Genomic DNA, 22,061 nt, shown 5'->3' on the forward strand with positions numbered 1-22,061 from the left:
GGCTTAGTAGTATGTTGAAACTTCTATTGTTTCTTTTATATCTGTTATTTTTATTTTGTAATCCTTCTGAACTTTATTTTACTGATTTCTGACATTTTTCCTTTAGATCTTAGTAAAACAAATTCAGTTACTAAAATGTCCTTTCATCTTGAAGATTGTATTTACTATTTTTTCTCTTGTAGATGAGTGTGTGCAAATGGTGGTCTCCATTACAAACTTGTTGCTTTTATTACCAGATGGTAAATTATAGAATCATAACATTTCTTTCAACATAAATAATGTTTGCTTTTGTTGATTTTATAGGTAACAGGCATAAGTCATTGAGGCAAAAGACTGTCAGTTAATAATTAGACTTTCCTAGAAAATTATTCTTTAAAAATTAAAAAAGAACCATTTTATTTACTTATTTTTAGAGAAGGGAAGGGAGGGAGAAAGAAAGGAAACATCAATGTGTGATTGCCTCTTAATCACTTTCTAATGGGGACCTGGCCTACAACCCAGGCATGTGCCCTGACTGGGAATCGAACCAGTGATCCTTTGATGTGCAGGCTGGCGCTTAATCCACTGAGGCACACCAGCTGTGGCCCTAGAAAATTATTTTTATCTATGCAAGCTTCTTCCCTGTCAATAATATTTATCTATTTCTCCAGGAGAAATAATTTGTATTATGATACTGTTTTCCAAATTTCAAATTGTTGGACATTACACCAATATTTGGTATTTAGATTTGCCTGGAAAACTGGAACTTGTGGTTTCGTATTCTCATTTATTCAACAAGTATTATGTGTTTGCTTTGCTCTAGGTATGGTGCTAGGTAATGGAATAGAGTGGAGCTAACAGTGTAGTGGGCAAGACATTAATATATAGTTTTAAAATCTATAGTTTTAAAAATAATTACAGTTGTGGTAGGTGCTGTAAAGAAATACAAGATATATTTGGGCTTAAGGAAAGTTTCTTGAAGAAGGTATATTTAAGCTTAGGTATGAAGGGTGAATTGAAGTAGGTTTGAGGCATTTGGGAAGATCTTCCCCAAAGTAAGGAACATTATAGTGCATGCAGGCTTGAGCTATGGGGCAGCAGGAGGGAATGGTGTTTCTTTTTCTTTTTTTAATTAAATATTTTGTTCATTTTTAGAGAGGGGGTAAAGGAGGGAGAAAAAGAGGGAGAGAAACATCAATGTGTGGTTGCCTCTCACATGGCCCCTACTGCAGACCTTGCCCTCAACCTAGGCATGTGCCCTGACTGGGAATCAAACTGGTGACCTTTTGGTTCACAGGCTGGCACTCAGTCCACTGAGCCATAGCAGCAGTCAAGGTAGAATGGTGTTTCTTGATGAATATTGGTAACATTCTATCACATCTGTCCTCTTTCATCCTTCTCTTGACATACAGTTTTCTAAAACATGTTTTAACAGCATTATTATCTGTTTAAGAAACTTTTACAGCTCTTCATTGGGTGGATTACTAGCTCTTTGAGGTTAAGACTCTTGCTACTTAAAATTCCTTAGTCCAAGTTTTCAGATATTGGATCTAATCATACATTGTCCCTTGACATGAGTTGGTTTCAAGTGCAGTATTAAATGGTACGCAGAATGGAGTATGATTCCCTCTTTTTTGCCCTCGGGCCTTACTGTATTGAATTAAGATATTGTACCCTGGATGCTGTGGCTCAGGGGATTGAATGCTGGCCTCGGAAGCAAAGGGTCACTGGTTCAATTCCCAGTCGGGGCACCTGCCTGGGTTGTGGGCCAGGTCACCAGTCGGGGATGGCAAGAGGCAACCACACATTGATGTTTCTCTCCTCTTTCTCCTTCCTTTCTCCTCTGTCTAAAAACAAATAAACAAAATCTTTTAAAAAAGATATTGTAAACAAGATTACAACCCAGGGGTTTCGAGGGTTGATGATGGTCTCATCCGAAGAATGAGATAATTTCTCTTCTAGTCATTTATAACAGGTATGTTTCAGTAGAAATCTGAACTGAGAAGGTGGGATCTAAATAGATCGGACAAGGAATACAGTTTGTCTTGTTGGTGGATTTCATGAAGTTGTGCCAACTCTTTAGGTTCTAGTATAGACATCTGAACAGTGCATGAGGTGCCAGTCTTTCTTCTATCCTCTGCGTATATAAGACACTCAAATATTTGTTGAACAGAAAGAATGTGCATGCAGATGAGATAAGGCTTATGTGTTTATACAGTGATCTTGGACCAAAAGCGGGTACTTTCTAGGCCAGCTTGTTTTTATTCCAGGCATTCTCCCTCTTCAGCCCCTTAACATTTAGTTAAATCTCTTTGAAAGTTCAACCAAGAAAAACCAAGGGAAAGATTTTTATGTTAGGCTGGATGAAGAAGATAGGCTATGGTAACTTGAGAGAATTCTAGGAGCAAGGTGAAACTGAGGCATGTCAATTCTAGCAGTTAGTTATCTTGTATTTTTAAAACTTGGGTTATATAAGGATTCCTTTTAAAGGAAGACCTTCTTATGTAGCCAAAAAAATACAACCAAGGATCCCGATTTGAGAAACACTGCATTGAAAGTTGAATTTAACCACTTAAGAGATTACTTGAAAAAGCAAACAAAAAAGGATGGTTACGTGGTACAAGCTTGATGGTAAACCCAAACTGGGCTACTGAAATGGAGTGGCAGTATTATTATTAGATTGTCTATATAAAAAGTTATAAGCTTGCAGATTTTTTGAAAATTGTATGTTTTTAGAGAGGGAGAGAAACATCTGTGTGCAAGAGATACATTGATTGTTTGCCTCTTGCACGCCCCCAACTGGTGACCTGGCCCACAACCCAGGCATGTGCCCCGACTGGGAATTGAACCAGTAACCCTTTGGGTCCATAGGCCAGCACTCAGTCCACTGAGCCATACCAGCCAGGGCAAGCTCTCAGATTCTTGATAGTACATCTATAGGCCTTTTTAGGTTTAGGCGTACCCTATTAGGCATACCCAGTTTACCTCTCCCACCAGGAGATTCAGTGCTGAATCCTGAAAATTTGGTGGTGTTTTCAATAGTTATTTGGCATTTCATACTATTTGCCCATTAAGGTGTCCTCACAGATTCCCCAATTAGAGATACCATTTGTGTTAACCTGTCTTCTGGGATCCAACCATCACTAGTCATTAGTCATTTACACCTTAGGATCAGATGCTTTGATGCTTTAATGCTTTGTGCCTCAGAAAATGGAAAATTTTTATGAGAAAACCTTAGACTCTTGAAACCAAGACATTTTTGGATGAAGTGAGGTGGGAAATTCTGACAAGGCAGATTGCAGGAAAGAGGTTCTTGGGGTCAGAATAGAGGAGGAAGGCATCAAAGAAACTGTTACTTTTCAGTTTTTTTCTAGGATCTTGGGTATTCATTTATTGCTCTAGTAGTATTGTTGACAGTGCCTGAATTGGAGTTTTCAGGGCAACTTCAGAAGTTTGTAAACTTTAACTTACACATTTTCTAGTATACTAATTCCTGCAGTTTCTTCCCATGGCCTGGACTCTAAGGAAAGCAGAATGAAGAAAAAGAAAATTGTTCCTATATGCCTGGAGTCCAGCTCAAATCAGTCCTTTTGGATAAGCCTCCTCCTAACTCCTTTCTTTCAGCTTCCCCATTCTCCTTCACAGAGCTTTGTATTTAAGTCATCTAGCACGTAGGTTCTCAGTACTTGCTAATTTGTCTGAGTGGAAGTGAAGTTTGGAAACATGGACCACAGTATCTACTTAGTAAACTTACTACTTCTATTTTGCCTCTCTTCTCTGACTTGAAACAGGTCTCTTTTTACTGGAGTGTTAACCCAGAGGAAAGACATAGAGGAACATTGTGTGTGTGTGTGTGCATTTAAAAAAATCTTCATATGAGGTTTTCCCCCCCATTCCTTTTAGAGAGAAAGGAAGGAGAGAAACATCCATTGGTTGCTTCTCATTTGATCAGTTGCCTCCCATTTCCGCTGGATGTTGGTGCCCAGCCTGGGGATGGAACTCACAACCTAGGTACGTTCCCTGGCCAGAATTTTTTGACTACTGGACGACACTCCAAATGAGCCACACTAGCCAGGGCATACCTTTTGATGTTTGGTTGGGAGAAATACTGTCCATTAACTTAGTTCAGCAACTGCTTGACAAAGGTATTCTGTAATTTTTTCTTGCACCTCATAGCTTAAATAGCTTGAACAAATAGAATTGAAAATACAGATCAAGGCATTAAAGCTCAGATAATAGTGTATAGTGCAAAAATGTAGTTTCTAGGTTTTATGCCCCCCCCCCGACATTTTTCTTTAATCAGGCAAGTTAGTGGCAACTCTTCTTCCCTTCCCATTCGGCAGTGAGATTTTCGTTCTCTTCCCTACTTCCCTAGTGTTCTTCGGTCGTGGATGTTGCAAACTCAACCGCTCCTTTCTCAAGGTTCTCAAGGTTCTCGGTTTCCCGACGTTCTGGCGCCATCCAAGGCCACAATCACTGGGGAGGAAGATCTCGGATTCATTTCGCGGGCTCCTGAAGCCTTGGGGTTTGCGGATTCCCATGTGGGTGGGGCTGGGCGCGGTAGGGGCGGGGCTGGCTCCTCGCCCTAGGGAACCGGTAGAAGGCATAGTTGAGAAGCCCGCGGGTAAAGGTTTCACGGTTTTCACGAAGGCTTCGTGTGAGAGGCTGAGGGAATTAGGGTGCTTCTCTTTTGCCTCGCCTTTCTTGATTCTGGAAGCTTCAGTAGGCTTTTGCCAGTTGTTGGAACCCGGAAAAGCAGCGGCTTCAGCTCCAGGGGCGGGTCCCAAGGGTCCTGTCGTTGCTACGGGGTCGTCTGGCCTCCTGGTGTTGGGGGAGGGGCCAGGGAGGTGCTGCTCGCGCCTCCTTTGGCGCATGCGCGGCGGGCTCCAGGAGGGTAGGAGCGCGTGCGCGGTGACGTGGACGTCCCGTGCGCGCGCAGGCTCTTCAGCTGGAGCGGACACACGGTGTGTTAAAAGAACAGAATAACCCGCCCACAGCGGGATGTGAGGGACTCCGGGTGAGGCCGGCCACGCCCCGCACGGTAACTCACGGGCCTGGGTTGGGGGAGAGGATGGTGCTCTAATGTTGGCTGGATTGGAGTTTTTCGACAGTTTGAAGCTCTTGTGCATTTGAACAGCGTGAGAAGCGTTCCGCTGAGCGATCTTCGCACGCTGGGGCCAGGCCTGGCCTTGCGCGGTGCCGTCTTTGGCGCGCGCCTTTGGTCCTCCTTTCGCCCCCCTAGCGAGGCTGCGCATGTCACTTCGCGCGCGTCCCCGGCCTTACTTCCGCGTCGCGCAGCGAACTAACTGGGAACATCGACGCCAGAGAGAGCAGCCACGAGGCGGGCGGGGTGAGAAAGCGCCCTTGGCGCGGTTCTGCGTTCGCGTGCGTGGGGTGCCGCACCGCATGGTACGAGCCGCGTGACGCCTTCATCCCGGCTTGGTGTTTTAAGTCGAGAGCACTGCTTGTGCGCTCTGCAGTTCAAAGCCCAGGTCTCAGGGTTCCAAAACTCCGAGGTAAATGGTGCTGACGTCGCTTTTCTAAGAAGCTTTGTGCAGCGTTTTGACACCCGTACAACTGTCTCTTTTAGCATGTAATTTTCGAGTGAATTGTTTGAGGCAGGACCGCGAGTTTAATAAAGAAGTGGGGGCGAGGAAATGAGCTCTGTAGGAGTGAGAACTTAGTAAACAAAGGACCGGTGGTTCGCAAGAGCAGAAATGAGGGCGGGGGAAACAGGTGGGAACAGCAGGTGTTATTTTCTTTCTCTCTGTGGGGCAGCCTTGGCTAGTTTTCTGTTTATGAGGCTTTCTTCTTGTGTTAAATTGTCAAGTAGGTCTCTTCCCCCAGTGGTAGATTGGTCAGGGACATAAACTGCCCTGAGGATCAGTAAACAAAGTTGAGTCTGTGCGAAGATTACGGAGAATTTAGGGGTCATAAAAAATGAGGTTGAGAGTAGAAAGTGGTAGTGTCTTGCTGTGAAGATTTTTTTCTTTGCCTTTGTAATCCCGAGGATGCCTCCTTCTGGCTAGGGTGGAAGCAGGGAGGGGTGAAGGTGTACAAGGAGGGATTAGAGATTGCAGAAGTCGGTGAGTGAGTAACCAAAGTAATGTCCTTCTAAGGGAAGACCACTCCCCCTGAGTTCACTTCGCAGGAGCTGACACGTGGATCAAGCGAAGTCTCGAGCCCACCTGCGCGCCGCCCGTGCGTTTGTAAAGCTCCACAGGCTTCTGCGGCGGAGTTCCTGGCAAATGCTGCCTTCTCTGTCTTTATATTTTGGGCACGACGGCGCGACTGGGCTGAGGGGAAAGTGCCATGAGGCAGCGTGACCGCTGCTCGGAAGAGGGCAAGTCTGGGAGGGACCGGTAGGTAGTTCTGTAGTCTCCAGGGCAACAGTGCAACTGGGTCCCTCCGAGTGATCCGCGGGTTCCGGCCGAAGGCACGTGATTAGTCGGGACTGCTCTTCCCCGGAAGAGCTTTCCTTGCGGCATTTTTTTTTTTTCACGTGGTTCCTGACCAGCGGGCCTTTCCAGTTGAAAAGGGTGATTGTGGATCCTTAATAGTCGACGGCGACTGCTTCCCCCGGGAAGTGGCAGGAAGGCTTCGCGTTTTCAAGGGTATGGGATCAGCATTAGTGCTTCTTGTGGCAGTATTATTGTTTTTTGGAGGTTGAGTGGGTTGGGTTCCCTTAACAGAAAACACATGCTCAGGAGTTGAGGCAATTCCTTTACCTCTAGGTACTTTGACATACTTATTGAGAGACTGGGTGGCTATTTGGTTACTGTTCATTTCTGCCACAAAAGTTAGCTTTTCAAATTCTTAATGCAGCTGCTAGGGACCTGAGAACTTGCTAACCAAATTTAGTTAAGGGGCCATGCCTAGTAATATAAAATGTTTCGGAAGGCAACATTAATAAATTGTATCTGGAGAGAGAAGAGAAGCAAGTGTATTATCTTAGGCAAATGTGATTCTGAGTCTTCAAATTCAAAGCACTAGAGATAGTATTTTGAAATTTACCTTATTAGAATTGTGGTGATGATAAAGGGCCTAGAATATTGTCTGGTCCGAAGTAAGTTCTTATTTACAGACAAGTACCATTTATTTAATTACCAAAATTAACATAATGATAGTTAAGAACTGATAGTTGACTATTTATGTCTTTGCCACCATTTACTATCATTTTCTGATCATATTTGTACCCCAAATCTACTTAAGATTTTTCAAATTTCAGGGCTTATTGTATATTGGTAGATACTGAAATTCTAGTTAACTTGTTCTCTTACAATTTGAGTTTCAGAAATGTAATTTAACTTAACCATAGTCTTCTAGTGAATGATCATATTAAGGAGCAAACTAACATCTTGGTGCCTACAATACAGTAACGCATTTGTTGTATGAGAGGTTATGGTCATTTTTGGCAACTTTGGAAACATTCAAAATGGGTTGACCAGAATTTGAATATGTTGTGTTTTTAAAGTTAATGGTATGGGTTTGGAATTTTGATTTTTGTTTCGGTGCAATACATGAGTCATTAAATTAAGTAAATAACTAGTAAACTAACTAGTCTATTTTTGTAAGTTGGGTGAGGGTCACCACTTTAGTAGCTAAACACTTAACCAAAGAGGTGATTGGTGAAAAGATATTGAGAATAGGGACCTTGAAATTGTAACAGTTTATTTATGGAACTTGCTACTTTACTTACCTCAAAACAATCTTAGTGAAAGCACCTGTTTCTCCTGTGACATTTTTAGAGTGTTACTTCTATGTTTTTCATTTGCAGGTAAACATTTCTTCAGCTCATTAATATAGTTATTTTATGCAGATAAAAGCTTGTTCTAGAAGAGCTGAACTGAGACTTTTTTGAAATCGGTTATATATGTGTACTAAAACTGTGGTCTTCTTTAAAGCTTTTAGAGAGCCAGATACAGAATATTTTTAGAATTTTGCTGGAAGGAGTGTTTCTTGATGAGTGGCCTAGGTCTTAAAGTACAGTTTTTGCAATTAGGTAAAATTGTCTTTGCCATTAGAGTGGCTGAATATGCTAAATTGATTATTCTTTGATTAGAAAACTTCCTGTAGCATCCCAAATGAATAATCATATTTGTATAGTGAAGTGGAATCTGTACTTAAATATTGATGTGGAATAAGAATCTGATTCCTTGTTCCTAAACCAGTACAGAGGTTTGGCTCAAGATAGAGATTGTTTTGGACATAAATTAGGTCTTTGGTTTTATGTATTTTGATGAACTCATGGAATAACTTTTTTTGGAGGATTCTTAAACATACACATCATAAGTCTGAAAGTTCTTTTTCCTGTCTTTGTATGCATTTTTACATTTTAGTTTCTTATTTCATTTTTACATTTTAAACTAGGTTCTTAGATGCAGAAATAGGGCAAAAGGAAATTTTTGAAATATATATATATAATTAGCATAAAATTTACCTCAGTGCAGTCTAACACTAAACTGAATTTCTGCCCGTTGAAATTTTGACATTTTCATAGATTAATTTTCAAAAGATAATGATTTTTAAAGCATTGGTTAAAACTTGCCTGAGTTTATAATGATCTGAAAACCAACGTTTTCTGTTGTCGAAGATAATTTTTAAGAAATTCTGAACCCTTTAATGTATGTCTAGTTTTGAGATAGCTCTTCAGGTAGTTCTTTGTCCATAGTTGTATTTAAATGCATTTAAGAATATTTTGCATAATTGATCATAAAAGTAATTGATCTGTAACAAAAATTTGAACTAATATGCACTAAATATAGCAGCAGGAGTTTGCATTTGCATTATATACTGTTGTAGTGGTATTAGTTTTTGTGAATTCACTAAGTTTTTACTCTTTTTAAGGAGTCATCTTATTTCTGGTTTCTAAGTCTTTAATTTTGTTATGAATATCTGATAGGTGTTGCCTAAACTTGTTAGTTTTAGTAAACCAGTAAACCTAATTGCCTTAAGTCTGAGTCAGCTTTTGAATATAATCATCCTAAATTTTATCTCTTAAAAATAAACATCAGCCCTGGCTGGCTGCTGGTGTGGCTCAGTGGATTGAGCACCGCCTGAAAGATGGCCGGTTCAATTCCCAGTCAGAACACATGTGTGGGTTTTGGGCCAGGTCCCCAGTTGGGAGAGTGAGAGAGGTGACTGATTGCTGACTCTTTCACACATCATGTTTCTCCCCCTCTCTTTCTTCCTCCTTTACCTTCTCTCTAAAAATAAATAAATAAAATCTTTAAAAAGTAATACACTTCAACTGAGAGGAGTGATTCTTTTTTCACCTTTCTTGGGTATTAGTGTTTTATTGTTAGGAAGTTGGTTTCTATAATACTTACAGATTTAGCCATACTAAAAACAATAGCTGACCTTTCCGAAGTCTCGATTTTTAAAATACCCATATCTGTTATCCTCAGGCTAGAGAATATTTTAAGTTTTGGAGGTGTTTCTTGTGTGTGTCTGTGTGTGTAATGTGGCTGGTCTTGCAAGAAGAGAGAAAATTCAGATGCTTTTACTGCTCGTCGGTATCTCCGAAACATAAAATTAGACTTTTTAATTAAAATGAGGATGAACGGTAACTGGCTGAATTTGATTAATCAGAATTACTGACATACATAGGTGTAGTGATGTAATATCTTCCTTTTTTGGAGGCTAATTGGAGGTGATAGCGTTACATCTTGTAGAATACTTAGGTACTTGACTATATCAGTTCAGTATAATTTATAACAATCTGAGATATCTTTTTTAAAAAAATTATACTTATTTATTTTTTAGGGAGAGGGGAAGGGAAGGAGAAAGGGGGGAGAGAAATGTCAAGGTGTGGCTGCCTCTTACAGACCCCCTACTGGGGACCTGGCCTGCAACACAGGCATGTGCCCTGACTGGGAATTGAACCGGTGACCCTTTGGTTCTCAGACTGGCACTGAATCCACTGAACCACACTAGTCAGGGCAATCTGAGATTTCTTTACAGCTTTTATTGTAATGTAATTCACATAGCTTAAAATTCACTGTTTTAACAAATAACACTTGAGTGGTTTTTAGTTCTAAACACTTTCATCACCCCCCCCCAAAAAAAAAAAAAAACCCAATTTCATACTTATTAGCAGTTGTCCTAGTTATCCCTCTCTCCGTCTTCCTGGCAACCACAAATTTTCTCTCTGCAGATTTGCCTATTCTAGACATTTCGTATAAATGGAATCATACAATATAGTTTTTTGTTACAGCTTTTAAGAATTACTAGTTTACTTTGTAAGGCTTTTTGAATGGGCATTCAAACCCATTTTAGTTTAAAAAGATACACAATTTAGAAAGCATCAGTATTATTTATTTTCTTAGCCACCCAGTTTTCCCTCCATATAGCCAATATGACCAGTTCCTTTCTATCTGTATAGTCTATCTACATCAAGCAGAGAAATAACTACTATTCTTTCTGTGTCTTTCCCCCCTACTTTATAAAGGAGACTAACATAATACCAACTCTTTTGAACATTTTATCCTTAGTATATCTTTTTATTTATTTTTAGTTTTTTAAACTAAAAATAAATAACACTAAACTAAATAAAATCAAAATAAAAACTAAACTATCCTTTAGTTTTTAAGTAAAACTTAGTATAAGTTTTATTTATTTTTATAGAGAGGGAAAGGGAGGGAGAGAAAGAGTGAGGAAAACATGATGTGAGAAAGAAACAGATTGGCCTCTGGTATGTACGCCGACCAGGGACCAAACCTGCAACCCAGTCATGTGCCCTGACTGGGAATCAAACTGTTGACCTTTTGTTTGGAGGATGACGTGCCCAACTAACTTGCTGAGCCACACACATGAGGGCTCCCTTAATATATTTTGTAGGTAATTTTATATGAGCTCATAAAGCTTATATATTTTCTTTTATAGCTGCGTGGTATTGGGCCTTCACTCTGTGGGTTTACCACCATTTATTTAACCAGTCTCCATTGATGGACTTTCTCAAATCTTTTACTGTTATAAATGGAACTGCAGGAAATAATCTCTATACAGACTTACCACAGATGCATGTGTGAGTGTGTATTTAAGATAAAGTTCTAGAAGAACTGTTCCATAGGAGATATGCATTTATACTTTATGTTGTCCTTAACAACATTCTTTCCAATATCTCTACCAAACTTTGATTTATGCCAGTCTGATAAGGTCAGAAACAGTATCCCGGGCCCTGGCTGTTATAGCTCAGTGGATTGAGTGCTGGCCTGGAAACCAAAGGGTCATCGATTCAATTCCCAGTCAAGGCACATGTCTGGATTGTGGGCTAGGTCCCCATTGGGGGGTGCCTGAGAGGCAGCACACATTGATGTTTCTCTTTCTTTTTCCCTTCCCCTCTCTCTAAATAAATAAAATCTTAGAAAAACAATGCAGTATCTCGGGATGATTTCCATTAGCGTGTCTCCTGTGCTTAAGATGATGTACATTTTTATAGCCATTTGCTTTCCTAGCTTTTGCCTATCTTTCCATTAAATTTTTGATTTTATTGATTTATAGGAACCCTTTTTATATTAGGGAAATGAGTTATTTATAAACTGCAAATACTTTTTTCATTAATCATTGTTTTTTTTATTTTGCTTGGATAATAATTTGCGAGATTTAGAAAATTTACATGATGTTGAAATTTACCATAGGTTTCATGTTCTTATTATCAAAAAGCTTCCTGAGGATTTTAGAATTTATTTTTTACTTATTTTTTAAATTTTATTTATTTATCTTTAGAATGGAAGGGAAGGAGAGAAATATCAGTGTATGGTTGCTTTTGGTGCATCCCCTGCTGGGAACTGGCCTGCAACCCAGGCATGTGCCTTGACGGGAAATTGAACTGCGATCTTTTGGTTCTCAGGCCCATGCTCAATCTACTGAGCACACCAGCAGGGCTCAGATTTTAGAATTTTGAAAAAGTTTTACTTAGAAATGGGGGAGGAATTTTAATGTTTGATCCTTCTGGAATTTTGTTCAATATAAAGTCAGGAGTAAAGAGGTAAGTGTTTTTGCCAGTAAGTCCGAGTGATTTGTCATGGTTTCTTTAAATGTGTGTATTATCAGGTTAAGGTAGTGTTTTAATTTTTTATGAACCCATGTCAGTACCATAATGGGGAGTAAATTCTGTATAAGGGTGACATGGGAATTTATTTTTACTCATCTCAAGAAAACTTGCTATATAACAATCCTCTGGCAGATTAATCCATAAAAGTATTGAGATCCTATTAAAATGAAACCAACCTTTTAATTTAGTCTCCTTAAGTTTGTACATTTTTACATAGATTTTTAAAAGAAGATTTTATTGATTTTTAGAGGGGAAGGGAGAGAGAAAGCAAGGGAGAGAAACATTGATGTGCTGGAGAAACACTGATCTGTTGCCTCTCTTACTTCTCCCAGCTGGGGCCAGCAACCCAGGCGTGTGCCCTGATGTAGAATTGAACCAGCGACCTTTTAGTTTGCAGGTTTGCAGGCTGGCACTCAACCCACTGAGCCACACTAGCTAAGGCTATTTTTATTTAGTTTTCATAAAATTAATGTGTACTTTTTATTTATTTGTATGTGAGATGATAGTATCTATAGTGTTATATTGGAGTGCTGGGATATACACTAACTTAATTTAAAAGGAACTTTAAAAGATGACTAAATATTCCAGAATGAATAGCCTTACAGAGATTGAGAAAGGGTAGAAGCAAAAATCTTAGAAGAATTTAGAATATATTTTGGGGATAACATAGTCATTCTTGTGCTTTTGCTAACAAAATAAATATTCACTTAATAAAAGGGTTTTTGGGTTTTTTTTTGTTTATTCTTTAGGATGGGAAGGCCATTGTGACTATGTGGTGACTACAGTTCTCTTACTACTGAGTATCCCACTGGAATCATGGAGGAGAAACAGCAAATTATATTGGCTAATCAAGATGGTGGGACAGTGGCAGGAGCAGCACCTACATTCTTTGTTATCCTGAAACAGGCAGGAAATGGCAAAACAGATCAAGGAATTTTGGTTACTAATCGGGATGCCTGCGCTTTGGCTACCAGTGTGTCATCACCAGGAAAATCGAAAAGCAAGATTTGCCTTCCAGCTGATTGTACTGTGGGAGGAATCACTGTCACCTTGGATAACAATAGTATGTGGAATGAGTTCTATCATCGAAGCACAGAGATGATTCTGACCAAGCAAGGAAGACGCATGTTTCCTTACTGTCGTTACTGGATAACAGGTTTAGATTCAAATATGAAGTATATCCTTGTCATGGATATTTCTCCTGTGGATAATCATCGTTATAAATGGAATGGTCGCTGGTGGGAACCCAGTGGTAAGGCAGAACCCCATGTTTTGGGGAGGGTTTTTATTCATCCAGAATCTCCTTCCACAGGTCATTATTGGATGCATCAACCAGTATCTTTCTATAAACTCAAACTTACCAACAATACACTGGACCAAGAAGGGCATATCATCTTACACTCAATGCATCGGTACCTGCCAAGGCTTCATTTGGTACCTGCAGAAAAGGCTACTGAAGTGATACAATTAAATGGCCCTGGTGTCCGCACGTTTACCTTTCCACAGACTGAATTCTTTGCAGTAACAGCTTATCAGAACATACAGATTACCCAGCTGAAAATAGATTACAATCCATTTGCTAAAGGCTTCCGGGATGATGGGCTGAATAGTAAGCCCCAGAGAGATGGAAAGCAAAAAAACAGCTCTGACCAAGAAGGGAATAGTGTTCCTAGTTCTCCTGGTCAACGGCCCCGTCTCACAGAAGGTGAAGGGTCAGAGATACAGCTAGCTGATTCAGATCCTTTATCGAGGGGTCATGAAACATCAAGCAAGGGTTCGGAGAAGCCTTTCCTTAATATAAATCGAGACTTTCTTGGTTTTATGGATAGCGAGTCATCACTTGGCGAAGTTACTCAGTTTAAGCAAGAGGTTTCTGAAAGGTAGGTAATGGTTTTTCTGTTTTTAGAGATAAAAGATTTTAGATTTAATGTATTGGTTGTGTGGACTGCTGATTTTAGACATTGATAAATGTAAGATACCAAAAAATAACACCATAACTACTTTTACATACTGTGAAGTGACAGTTCATTTTTATGTAATGAATGTCAGTTGGGTTCAGGATTCAGAATTGTAGGCAATTGGATGATTTATCCCCATTGGGATCTTTCATTCATTTAGATTGAGAATTTTGTTAATCATGAAAGGACTATTCCTGTTATATGTAGACAACTCTGTTAATTGAAGAAGGAAAAAGAAATGACTCCCAAGAAATGTCATAACCGACACAAAACTTACCCAGATGAAGCACAGAAGGGATTTAAAGTAAGTTTATATCTAATACTTAAGAATTTACTGCCTTATGGACACCCTAATCCATAAATTACGTGACTGAAAAACAAGGTGAAGATTACTACTACATGTTAAAATAGCATGACATACTGTTGTCTTTATTTGAACTTGCATTATTTACTTATTATTTTACAAATCAAGGACTGTTTTTTTTAGCTTAGTTTTAGATGCAACCAAAGTTGCAAAATTGAGAGGAAGGAATGGGGTATCCAACTTTTTGGCACCTTTGCAGCACACTGGAAGAAGAGTTGTCTTGGGCCACACATTAAATATGTTGCAACATGTAATCATAAAAAAAATCTCATAATTTTTTAAGTAAATTTACGATTTTGTGTTGGGCCACATTCACAGCCATCCTGGGTTACGTGTGGCCTCAGGTTGGATACCCCTAGCACCTTGTGCCCAGACACATGCATAACTTCCTCCATTATCAGGATCCCCTATCAGAGTAGTACATTTGTTACAATTGATGAACCTACATTTATATATCATAATCACCCAAAGTCCATACATTATATTAGGTTTTAGTTTTTGTGTCTTATATTCTGTGGTTTTGGACAAATGTATAGTGACATGTATCTATCATACATACATACGCACCATACAGATTTTTTGCATTGCCCTGAAAATCCTGTTCTCCACCTGTTAATTCTCCTTTTTTCCACCTCTCTACCCCTGCCAACCTCTGGCAACCAGTGATGTTTTTATTTTCTTCATTGCTTTGCCTTGTCCAAAATGTCATACATTTGGTTGGAATCATACAGTGTAGGCTTTTCACTTTGTCTTTTTTTTTTTTTTAAGATTTTACTTATTTATTTATTTAGATAGAGGGAAACTGAAGGAGGAAGAGAAGGAGAGAAACCACGATGTGTGGTTGCTTCTCTCGCTCCCCCTATTGGGGACCTGGCTTGCAACCTAGGGATGTGCCCTGATGGAATCAAACCATGACCCTTTGGTTTGAGCCACACCAGCCAGGGCTCACGTTGGCTTCTTTCATTTAGTAATATGTATTTTAAGGTTTTGTTTTGTTTTTTTCATGGCTTGATAGCACATTTCTTTTTAATACTAATAATATTCAGTTGTCTGATACACCAGCCTGTTTATCTGTTTACCAACTGAAAGACATCTTAGTTGCTCCCAGGTTTTGGCAAGTATGAATAAAGCTTTTATAAATTTCTTTGTCCAAGTCTTCAGATTAGTAGGGTTTGATTGGTGATAGCCATCTAATGTGTGTGAAGTGGTATCGGTGTGGTTTTGATTTGTATTTTCCTAATGATTAGCTTCTCATTAGGAGAATTTGTGTTCTCCTAATGATTGAACATCTTTTCATGGGTTTATTGGTCATTTGTATATTTTCTTTGGAAAAATGACTACTTACATCCTTTGCACATGAAAACTTTTTCTCCTTGAGTTATGGGAGTTCTTCATATGTTCTGGATATTAATCCATTATTTAAAAAATGACTTGAAAATATTTTCTCCCATTCTGTGAATTGACTGTGATGATAGTGTCCTCATTTATTGAACAAAAACAGTTGTTTATAATTTTGATAAGGTATAATTGAAAAAAGTTTTTCTTCTGTTACTTGTTCTTTTGATATCCTACTTTAAAAAACCATTAGCAAATCCAAGATACAAAGATTTTTTTCATATTGTCTACTAAAAGTTCTGTATTAGCCTTGAAATTTAGGCTTTGATCCATTTTGAGTATATTAAGTATGTTGTAATGTTTCTTTACTCTTTTGCATGTGTATATCAAGTTTTCCCCACACCATTTGTCAGAAAAACCCCTATTCTTTTTCTATAGAATAGTTTTGGCATTCTTACCAAGTATCAATTGACCGTATATTTGATGGTTTGTGTCTGGGCTCTTTATTCTGTTCCGTTTAGTCTGTATGTCTGTTCTTAAGCTAGTACCACAGTGTTTTGATTCTGTAGTTTTATAGTATTAAAATTGAGAAATGTGAGTCTGCAAACGTTCTGATTTTTCAAGATTGTTTTGGTTATCTGGGATCCCTTGAAATTCCATATGAATTTTAGTATCAGTTTTTCTACTTCTGCAAAAAGCACTATTGGGATTTTGGTAAGGATTATACTGAATCCTTACATTGCTTTGGGTACTATTTTTACTTCAACAATATTATTTTTCCAGTCCATTAACATGGGATATCTTTTCACTTTTTAGGTCGGCTTTAATTTCCTTTAGTAGCACTGTATAGTTTTTAATGTAAAAAGTCTCTCGCCTCCTCGGAAAGTTTTATTTTTATGTATTTTGTTTTTGTGCTATTGTAAATGGAATGGTTTTCTTAATTTCCTTTTTATAAAGGGAATTGCTGTTTTATATTGCATATTGCTCAGTGTATAAAATATAGCTGCTTATTATATGTATAAACTATAGGTGCTTCTTGTATGTATAAAATGTAGCTGATTTTTGTATGCTAATTTTGTATCCTGCAGGTTTGCTGTATTTATTAACCGACAGGAGATAATTGTGTGTGTATATTCTTTAGTTTTTCACATATAAGTTCATGTCACCCATGAATAGAGATAGCTTTACTTCTGTTTTCCAGTTTGAATGTATATTATTTCTCTTTCTTGCCTAATTGTTCTTGTTGTAACTTTTAGTACTGTGTCGAATAGAAGTGGTGAAAGTGGGAGCATCATGGTTTTAATTTGCATTTCCCTAATGATTAGTGAAGTTCAGCACTTTTTAATATACTTGCTGAGCATTGGGACTGCACTGGTGATCATGTGTGTGAAGGTCTGTTCCACCAAAAACCCCAGAACTTATTTATACAAAAATTGTGTATTTGTTTATTTGTTTAAAAATATATATATATTTTATTTTTATAAAAATGGGAAGGGAGGGAGGGAGAAAGGGAAGGAGAGAAACAACAATGTGTGGTTGCCTCTTGTGCATCTCCTACTGGGGACCTGGCCCTCAACCCCAAGCATGTGCCCTGACTGGGAATTAAACTGGTGACCCTTTGGTTTGCAGGCAGGCACTCAATCCACTGAGCCACACCAGCCAGGGCTGTGTATTTATTTTTGCACATTTAAACTTCAGTCACCTTCAAAGTATTTCTCCATTTGGTGCAATACACCTGTTGAGACTTTTTTCCACTGCTCAGTTTTGAACTCATTGGTTTTGATGCCCGTTAGTGCTTCTGCCATTTTTTGTTTTACCTCTTTTACGTCAGCAAAACATTTCCCTTTGAAGACTTTTTTTTATCTTGGAAAACAAACTTTTTTTTGGTGAGATTGGGTGACTAAGGAGGGTGTGCCATTGGGGGTCACGCTGTTTTTGGTGAAAAGCTGCTGAACACTCAACCAGGTATGGGTGGGCAGGTGCGCTTGTAAATCACCCATCCTGAAATGGGCAGATGTGCTGAGTCTTCAGAAACGAATTCACCGCAGCCGAACGCAGCCTTTTACAGCCTTTTACAGCAGTGCCAGTTGGTACACTGATACAGATGGTTTCTTTTCTTTTCTTTTTGAATTATTTATTTATTTATTTATGTTTAGAGGGGAGGGGAAGGAGAGAGGGAAAGAAATATCAATGTTTGGTTGCCTCTTGTGCGTCCCCTGCCTGGGAACTGACCTGCAACCCAGGCATGTGCCCGGACCAGGAATTGAACCGCGATCTTTTGGTTTGCAGGGCCGCACTTAATCCACTGAGTTATACCAGCCAGAGCCAGATGGGTTCTTTAGAACACTCACCTAGCAGGGAAGCCTGTACTACCAGGGGCCCGCCTTGCAGAAAATAATTCCTGTTTTTTTTTGTGTCTCACCCCCCCCCCCCCAGTATTTTTTTTATCCTTAGATCACTTTGTCCTTTGACCAAAACCACATTGTTTTAGTTAGTATAGCTTTGTAATAGTAACTGCCTCAGTTTTAGAGTCCACCTATATAGTCGTACGCTTTTCACTCCACCACTGTGTTAAAGTTGCCAGTTTCTTTTTTTGGCCACATTCGTAGTGAAGGCTTTTTTTGTAAAAGTAATCATTGTAGGTTCTTACGTACTTTGGTATATTATTTTGTCTCTTGATTGTATCCAATTTATTACTTATGTAGATTGTTGCAATGTCCTTTTCTTCTATTTTGCCTTTGTCAAGCTTTTAATTTATTATTATTTTTAAGCCTCACCTGAGGATATGGTTTTTAAATGGTTTTAGACTGAGAGGAGAAGGGGTGGGGGCGAGAGCGAGCATGGGCACATCTGTGTCAGAGAAACATGGATTGGTTGCCCCTCCCCCTTCTCCATGTGTTCTGACCTGGAATCCAGCCTGAAACCCAGGAATGTGCCCTGACCAAGAATTGAACCAGCAGCCCTGTTTTTGGGTATACAGGACAACATTCCAACTAACTGAGCCACCCCATTCAGGGTAAGCTTGTAATTTTTTAAATGGAAATTGGATACTGTCACTACTGTTTAATTCTTCCAGGTTTTCCTGTTGCCTTAAATTTTAAAAAATTGTAGGTAAAAATAGTACTATTCTATTTCACCCCATTTGATACTACTTATCTCAGTTCTAACACCAACACCCCAGAGTTAGTGTTAGACTCCACAGATTTAAAGGCAAGGTTTCTGAGAAGACTTCAGAGGCCAGCCACAAGTGGAGTCCCCAGGCTACCTGGACTTTTGACCAAATGGGTACAAGTATAGGATCTCTCATGAACTACCTCAGGTTCACTAATTCTGTAGAATGATTTACAGAACTCAGGGAAACACTGTATTTAGAACAGTTTTATTATAGAGAATATGGATTAGGACCAACCAAATGAAGAGACATACAGGGCAAGGGCAGGGAGGTCTCAAATGTAGAGCTTCCATGCGCTCCCCAGGATACATATATAGCATGTTACTCTCCTGGCATATTGATGTATTCACCAGCCAGGAAGCTCCATTGAGCTTGGTGTCCAGAGTTTTTAGTTGGAGTCCTGTTAAGTATGTTTGACTGATTAAATCATTGGCCAGGTGATTGAACTCAGTCTCCAGTCTCCCCTTCTTCCCAGGATGTCATGCTGTTTTAAGTGCAAATCCCCTAATCACAGATTTGGTCTTCTAGTTATCAGCCCCATCATCAAGTTCTCTCTGGATTTACTTTGAATCACCTCATTAGCGTATCTAAGGTGTGATACAGTGGGCTCCTGAATGACAAAGACACTTCTATCACTCAGCAATTTCCAAGGGTTTCAGAAGCTCTGCCAGGAACTCTGGAGAAAGACCAGGCACATTCTTTATTATATAAGTATGTATACATAATTTGAAAAACTTAAAAGCACATGATAAAAAATAGTACTCCTTTGCTTCACACTCCTCTTCACCCCTAATTTTCTTCCTAGAGGAAATTTGTTTTTCTACTTTTAATTGTTTCTTGTGATACTGACTTCTGTATAAATCAGGTTTAATAAGGATAAAATTATATACTATCCAAGTTGTTAGGTGCTATTTTCTCTGGTTGGTATAGTTTCAACAAAAATAAATTTTTTAATGTTATGGTGTATAAATGTTCCATACTGCTGAGCCAAGTAGTATACCATAAACACATTTTCTTGTATAACTGTTTTTCAGTAATTAATTATTGTCTAGTAATATATATAGTTACATATATTTGGTTTTCTGTATATCTGGTGCTGATTCGTCTCAAATTCTTCAGTTAAACTTGGAATCCCTGAGTTCATTAACTCACACACATACACACTGATCTAAGAAAGTAAAAATTCTTAATATTTTTTGGAAAAAGTTAGTCCTGTGTCTTTATTAAATAGAGTTAGAAAGAGACTACACCTGGCAATCAAGGGGTGACATACTGGCCAGAAAGGCAGGGTGGGTTCAGTCCCTGGGGATTCATGGGCAGGCTGATGGCCTGGGAGTGTCCCCAAGTAGACTAGGTGTGGAGAATAGGTGAGGAAGTGCCTGAGGGTGAGCTTTCAGGCACTGGAATGATGAGCTGGTTCTGCAGGGGTTACAGGGCAGGTTGGGTTGGCCTGAATCTGAGGCACCTGCTAGATCATTCACTGGTTGTGATCATGTTGTTTGCCTTCCACGTCCACCTCATTGACCTCTTCACCACCAGGAGACTAATTGTAGTCATTCATCTTGTTCATGTTCTGTATATCCTTATCATCCTGTGAGTCCTCTCTTTGCTTCCTTATTGTGATCTTCATCATCATCCTCTTTGTGTCTTAGTGCTCTGAGGCTGGCTTGCAATAGATATATCTTTCTCTGCAATGCTCTGGAGCCAGGCCTGATGCTGCCATTCTTGCTGCTGCAGCTCTGCCTCTTCCACAAAAGGTTGATCCAGCTTAAACTACAGAGTCACAGTAACACAGGGGAAGAGTGAGGGAAACATGGTGGACATGGCTCGTGACACACCAGAAGACAGGAAACAGCAGCCAGCTGGAAGCACTTCTCTCTGTCTGAGTGGAAGGACCCATCAGAACTGGGACACACCCTAAGAAAGTTAATTTTTTTGTCTGTGGTATAATATCTTCAGTTGCTCTTTATCATCTTTTGCCAATTTGAACTGGGTGTTCTCTAAGATCTTACCAAGCTGCCTTCTTGGGACTTCACTTTGCTATGGTTCTAACTCTGCGTTAAACCTTAATGTAGGTCCTCCCATTTTCTGTATCTTTGTGTCTGTCTCTTTTTCTTTTGGTCAAGTACTTTCAGTAATTTCTGCAGAAAAGATATATGAGAACTAGAATTTTAGCATGTTTAAATAAAGTAACATGATGAAAGTAATCTCTTGCTTCTCTCAACTCCTAATTTTCTTCTTAAATGTTGAAAAATAGCTTTATTAAGCCCTCATACTTTATAAATCATTTGGTTAGTTCTGTGCTGAAAATATGTTGTGAGTTCCAGTTTCCTGTTGAGAATTTGATTCCTGGTCATTTGATCTTTTGTTGGCACTCTCCCTCCAGGGAGCAGGCTTATGCCTTTCCCATCCCCCTCCTCAGTATCTTCCTCCACCCTTGCAGGTTACATTTATCTTTCTCCTAAGCTCCAAGGCCCCTTTCTTTTTCCTTTATGACTTGCTTCCTGAGCTGAGTCCACTTCTACCTCTGATTTTCTAAATAGTTTTCTCATTTTAAAAAAAACAAGATTTTTTTATTGATTCCTCATATTACGAAATTTTAGAACACTTCTAGTATTATTTGTCTAATTCTTTCATTTTTCTCCTTTTTTGAAACTCCTTATAGTGGGACGTCCCATCTCCTGGAATGATTATCTTACCATCAATCTTTTATTTTCTGTTATCTTTTTGCTTTATTTTATGTTGAGATTTCAGTGATTTAGCTTCTGAATTACAGAACATTTTATTGCAGCTATTGGTTTTAATTTCCAAGAGTTCTCCTCTCTCTCTTTGTTCCCCCTCCACATTCTCTTTTCCTAGTGTATATTTTATTTCATTTAATTTAAGAAGTACCAGTTTCATGGAACGTATTATGTTATTATAGGTTCTTCTATATGGCCTTTAGTACCTGTATGTATCTTTATCATAGTAGTTGTTAAATTACATTCTATTGTCTACTTGTGTGTTTCCTGCACTGGTCCGTAAATTCCTTGAGTGTAGGGACTATGTTTTGGTAATTTCTGGGCCTATCAAAATTTGTCTGGTACATGGTAGATACTCACTGTAGTTATCCCCCAGTATCTGAAGGAGATTGGCTCCAGGACCCTCCCCCCACCCCAGTACAAAAATCAGATGCTCAAATCTCTTGTTAAAAATGAT

General features: G+C 39.1%; 1 protein-coding gene and 1 pseudogene across 29 annotated transcripts in view; one reads left to right on the top strand and one right to left on the bottom strand.

Moving 5' to 3' along the window:
• The window catches only part of MGA (MAX dimerization protein MGA), a 146,269-nt gene that overhangs the window by 53,836 nt on the left and 70,372 nt on the right, over nucleotides 1-22,061 (top strand). For 22 of the 29 annotated variants that reach the window (XM_053665708.1, XM_053665737.1, XM_037161763.2 and 19 more), the window contains exons 1-2: nucleotides 5,395-5,495; nucleotides 12,784-13,914. In XM_053665708.1, coding sequence (XP_053521683.1) covers nucleotides 12,851-13,914 — 1,064 coding nt within the window. In that variant the 5' untranslated portion in view covers nucleotides 5,395-5,495; nucleotides 12,784-12,850. The other 7 variants (XM_053665718.1, XM_053665716.1, XM_053665720.1 and 4 more) reach the window with 5 other exon arrangements.
• LOC119061289 (anaphase-promoting complex subunit 15-like) lies at nucleotides 20,332-20,687 on the bottom strand (annotated as a pseudogene).

Source organism: Artibeus jamaicensis, unplaced genomic scaffold, assembly GCF_021234435.1.
Source record: "Artibeus jamaicensis isolate MK-2021 breed Jamaican fruit bat unplaced genomic scaffold, CSHL_Jam_final contig_1132, whole genome shotgun sequence".
NCBI lineage: Eukaryota > Metazoa > Chordata > Mammalia > Chiroptera > Phyllostomidae > Artibeus > Artibeus jamaicensis.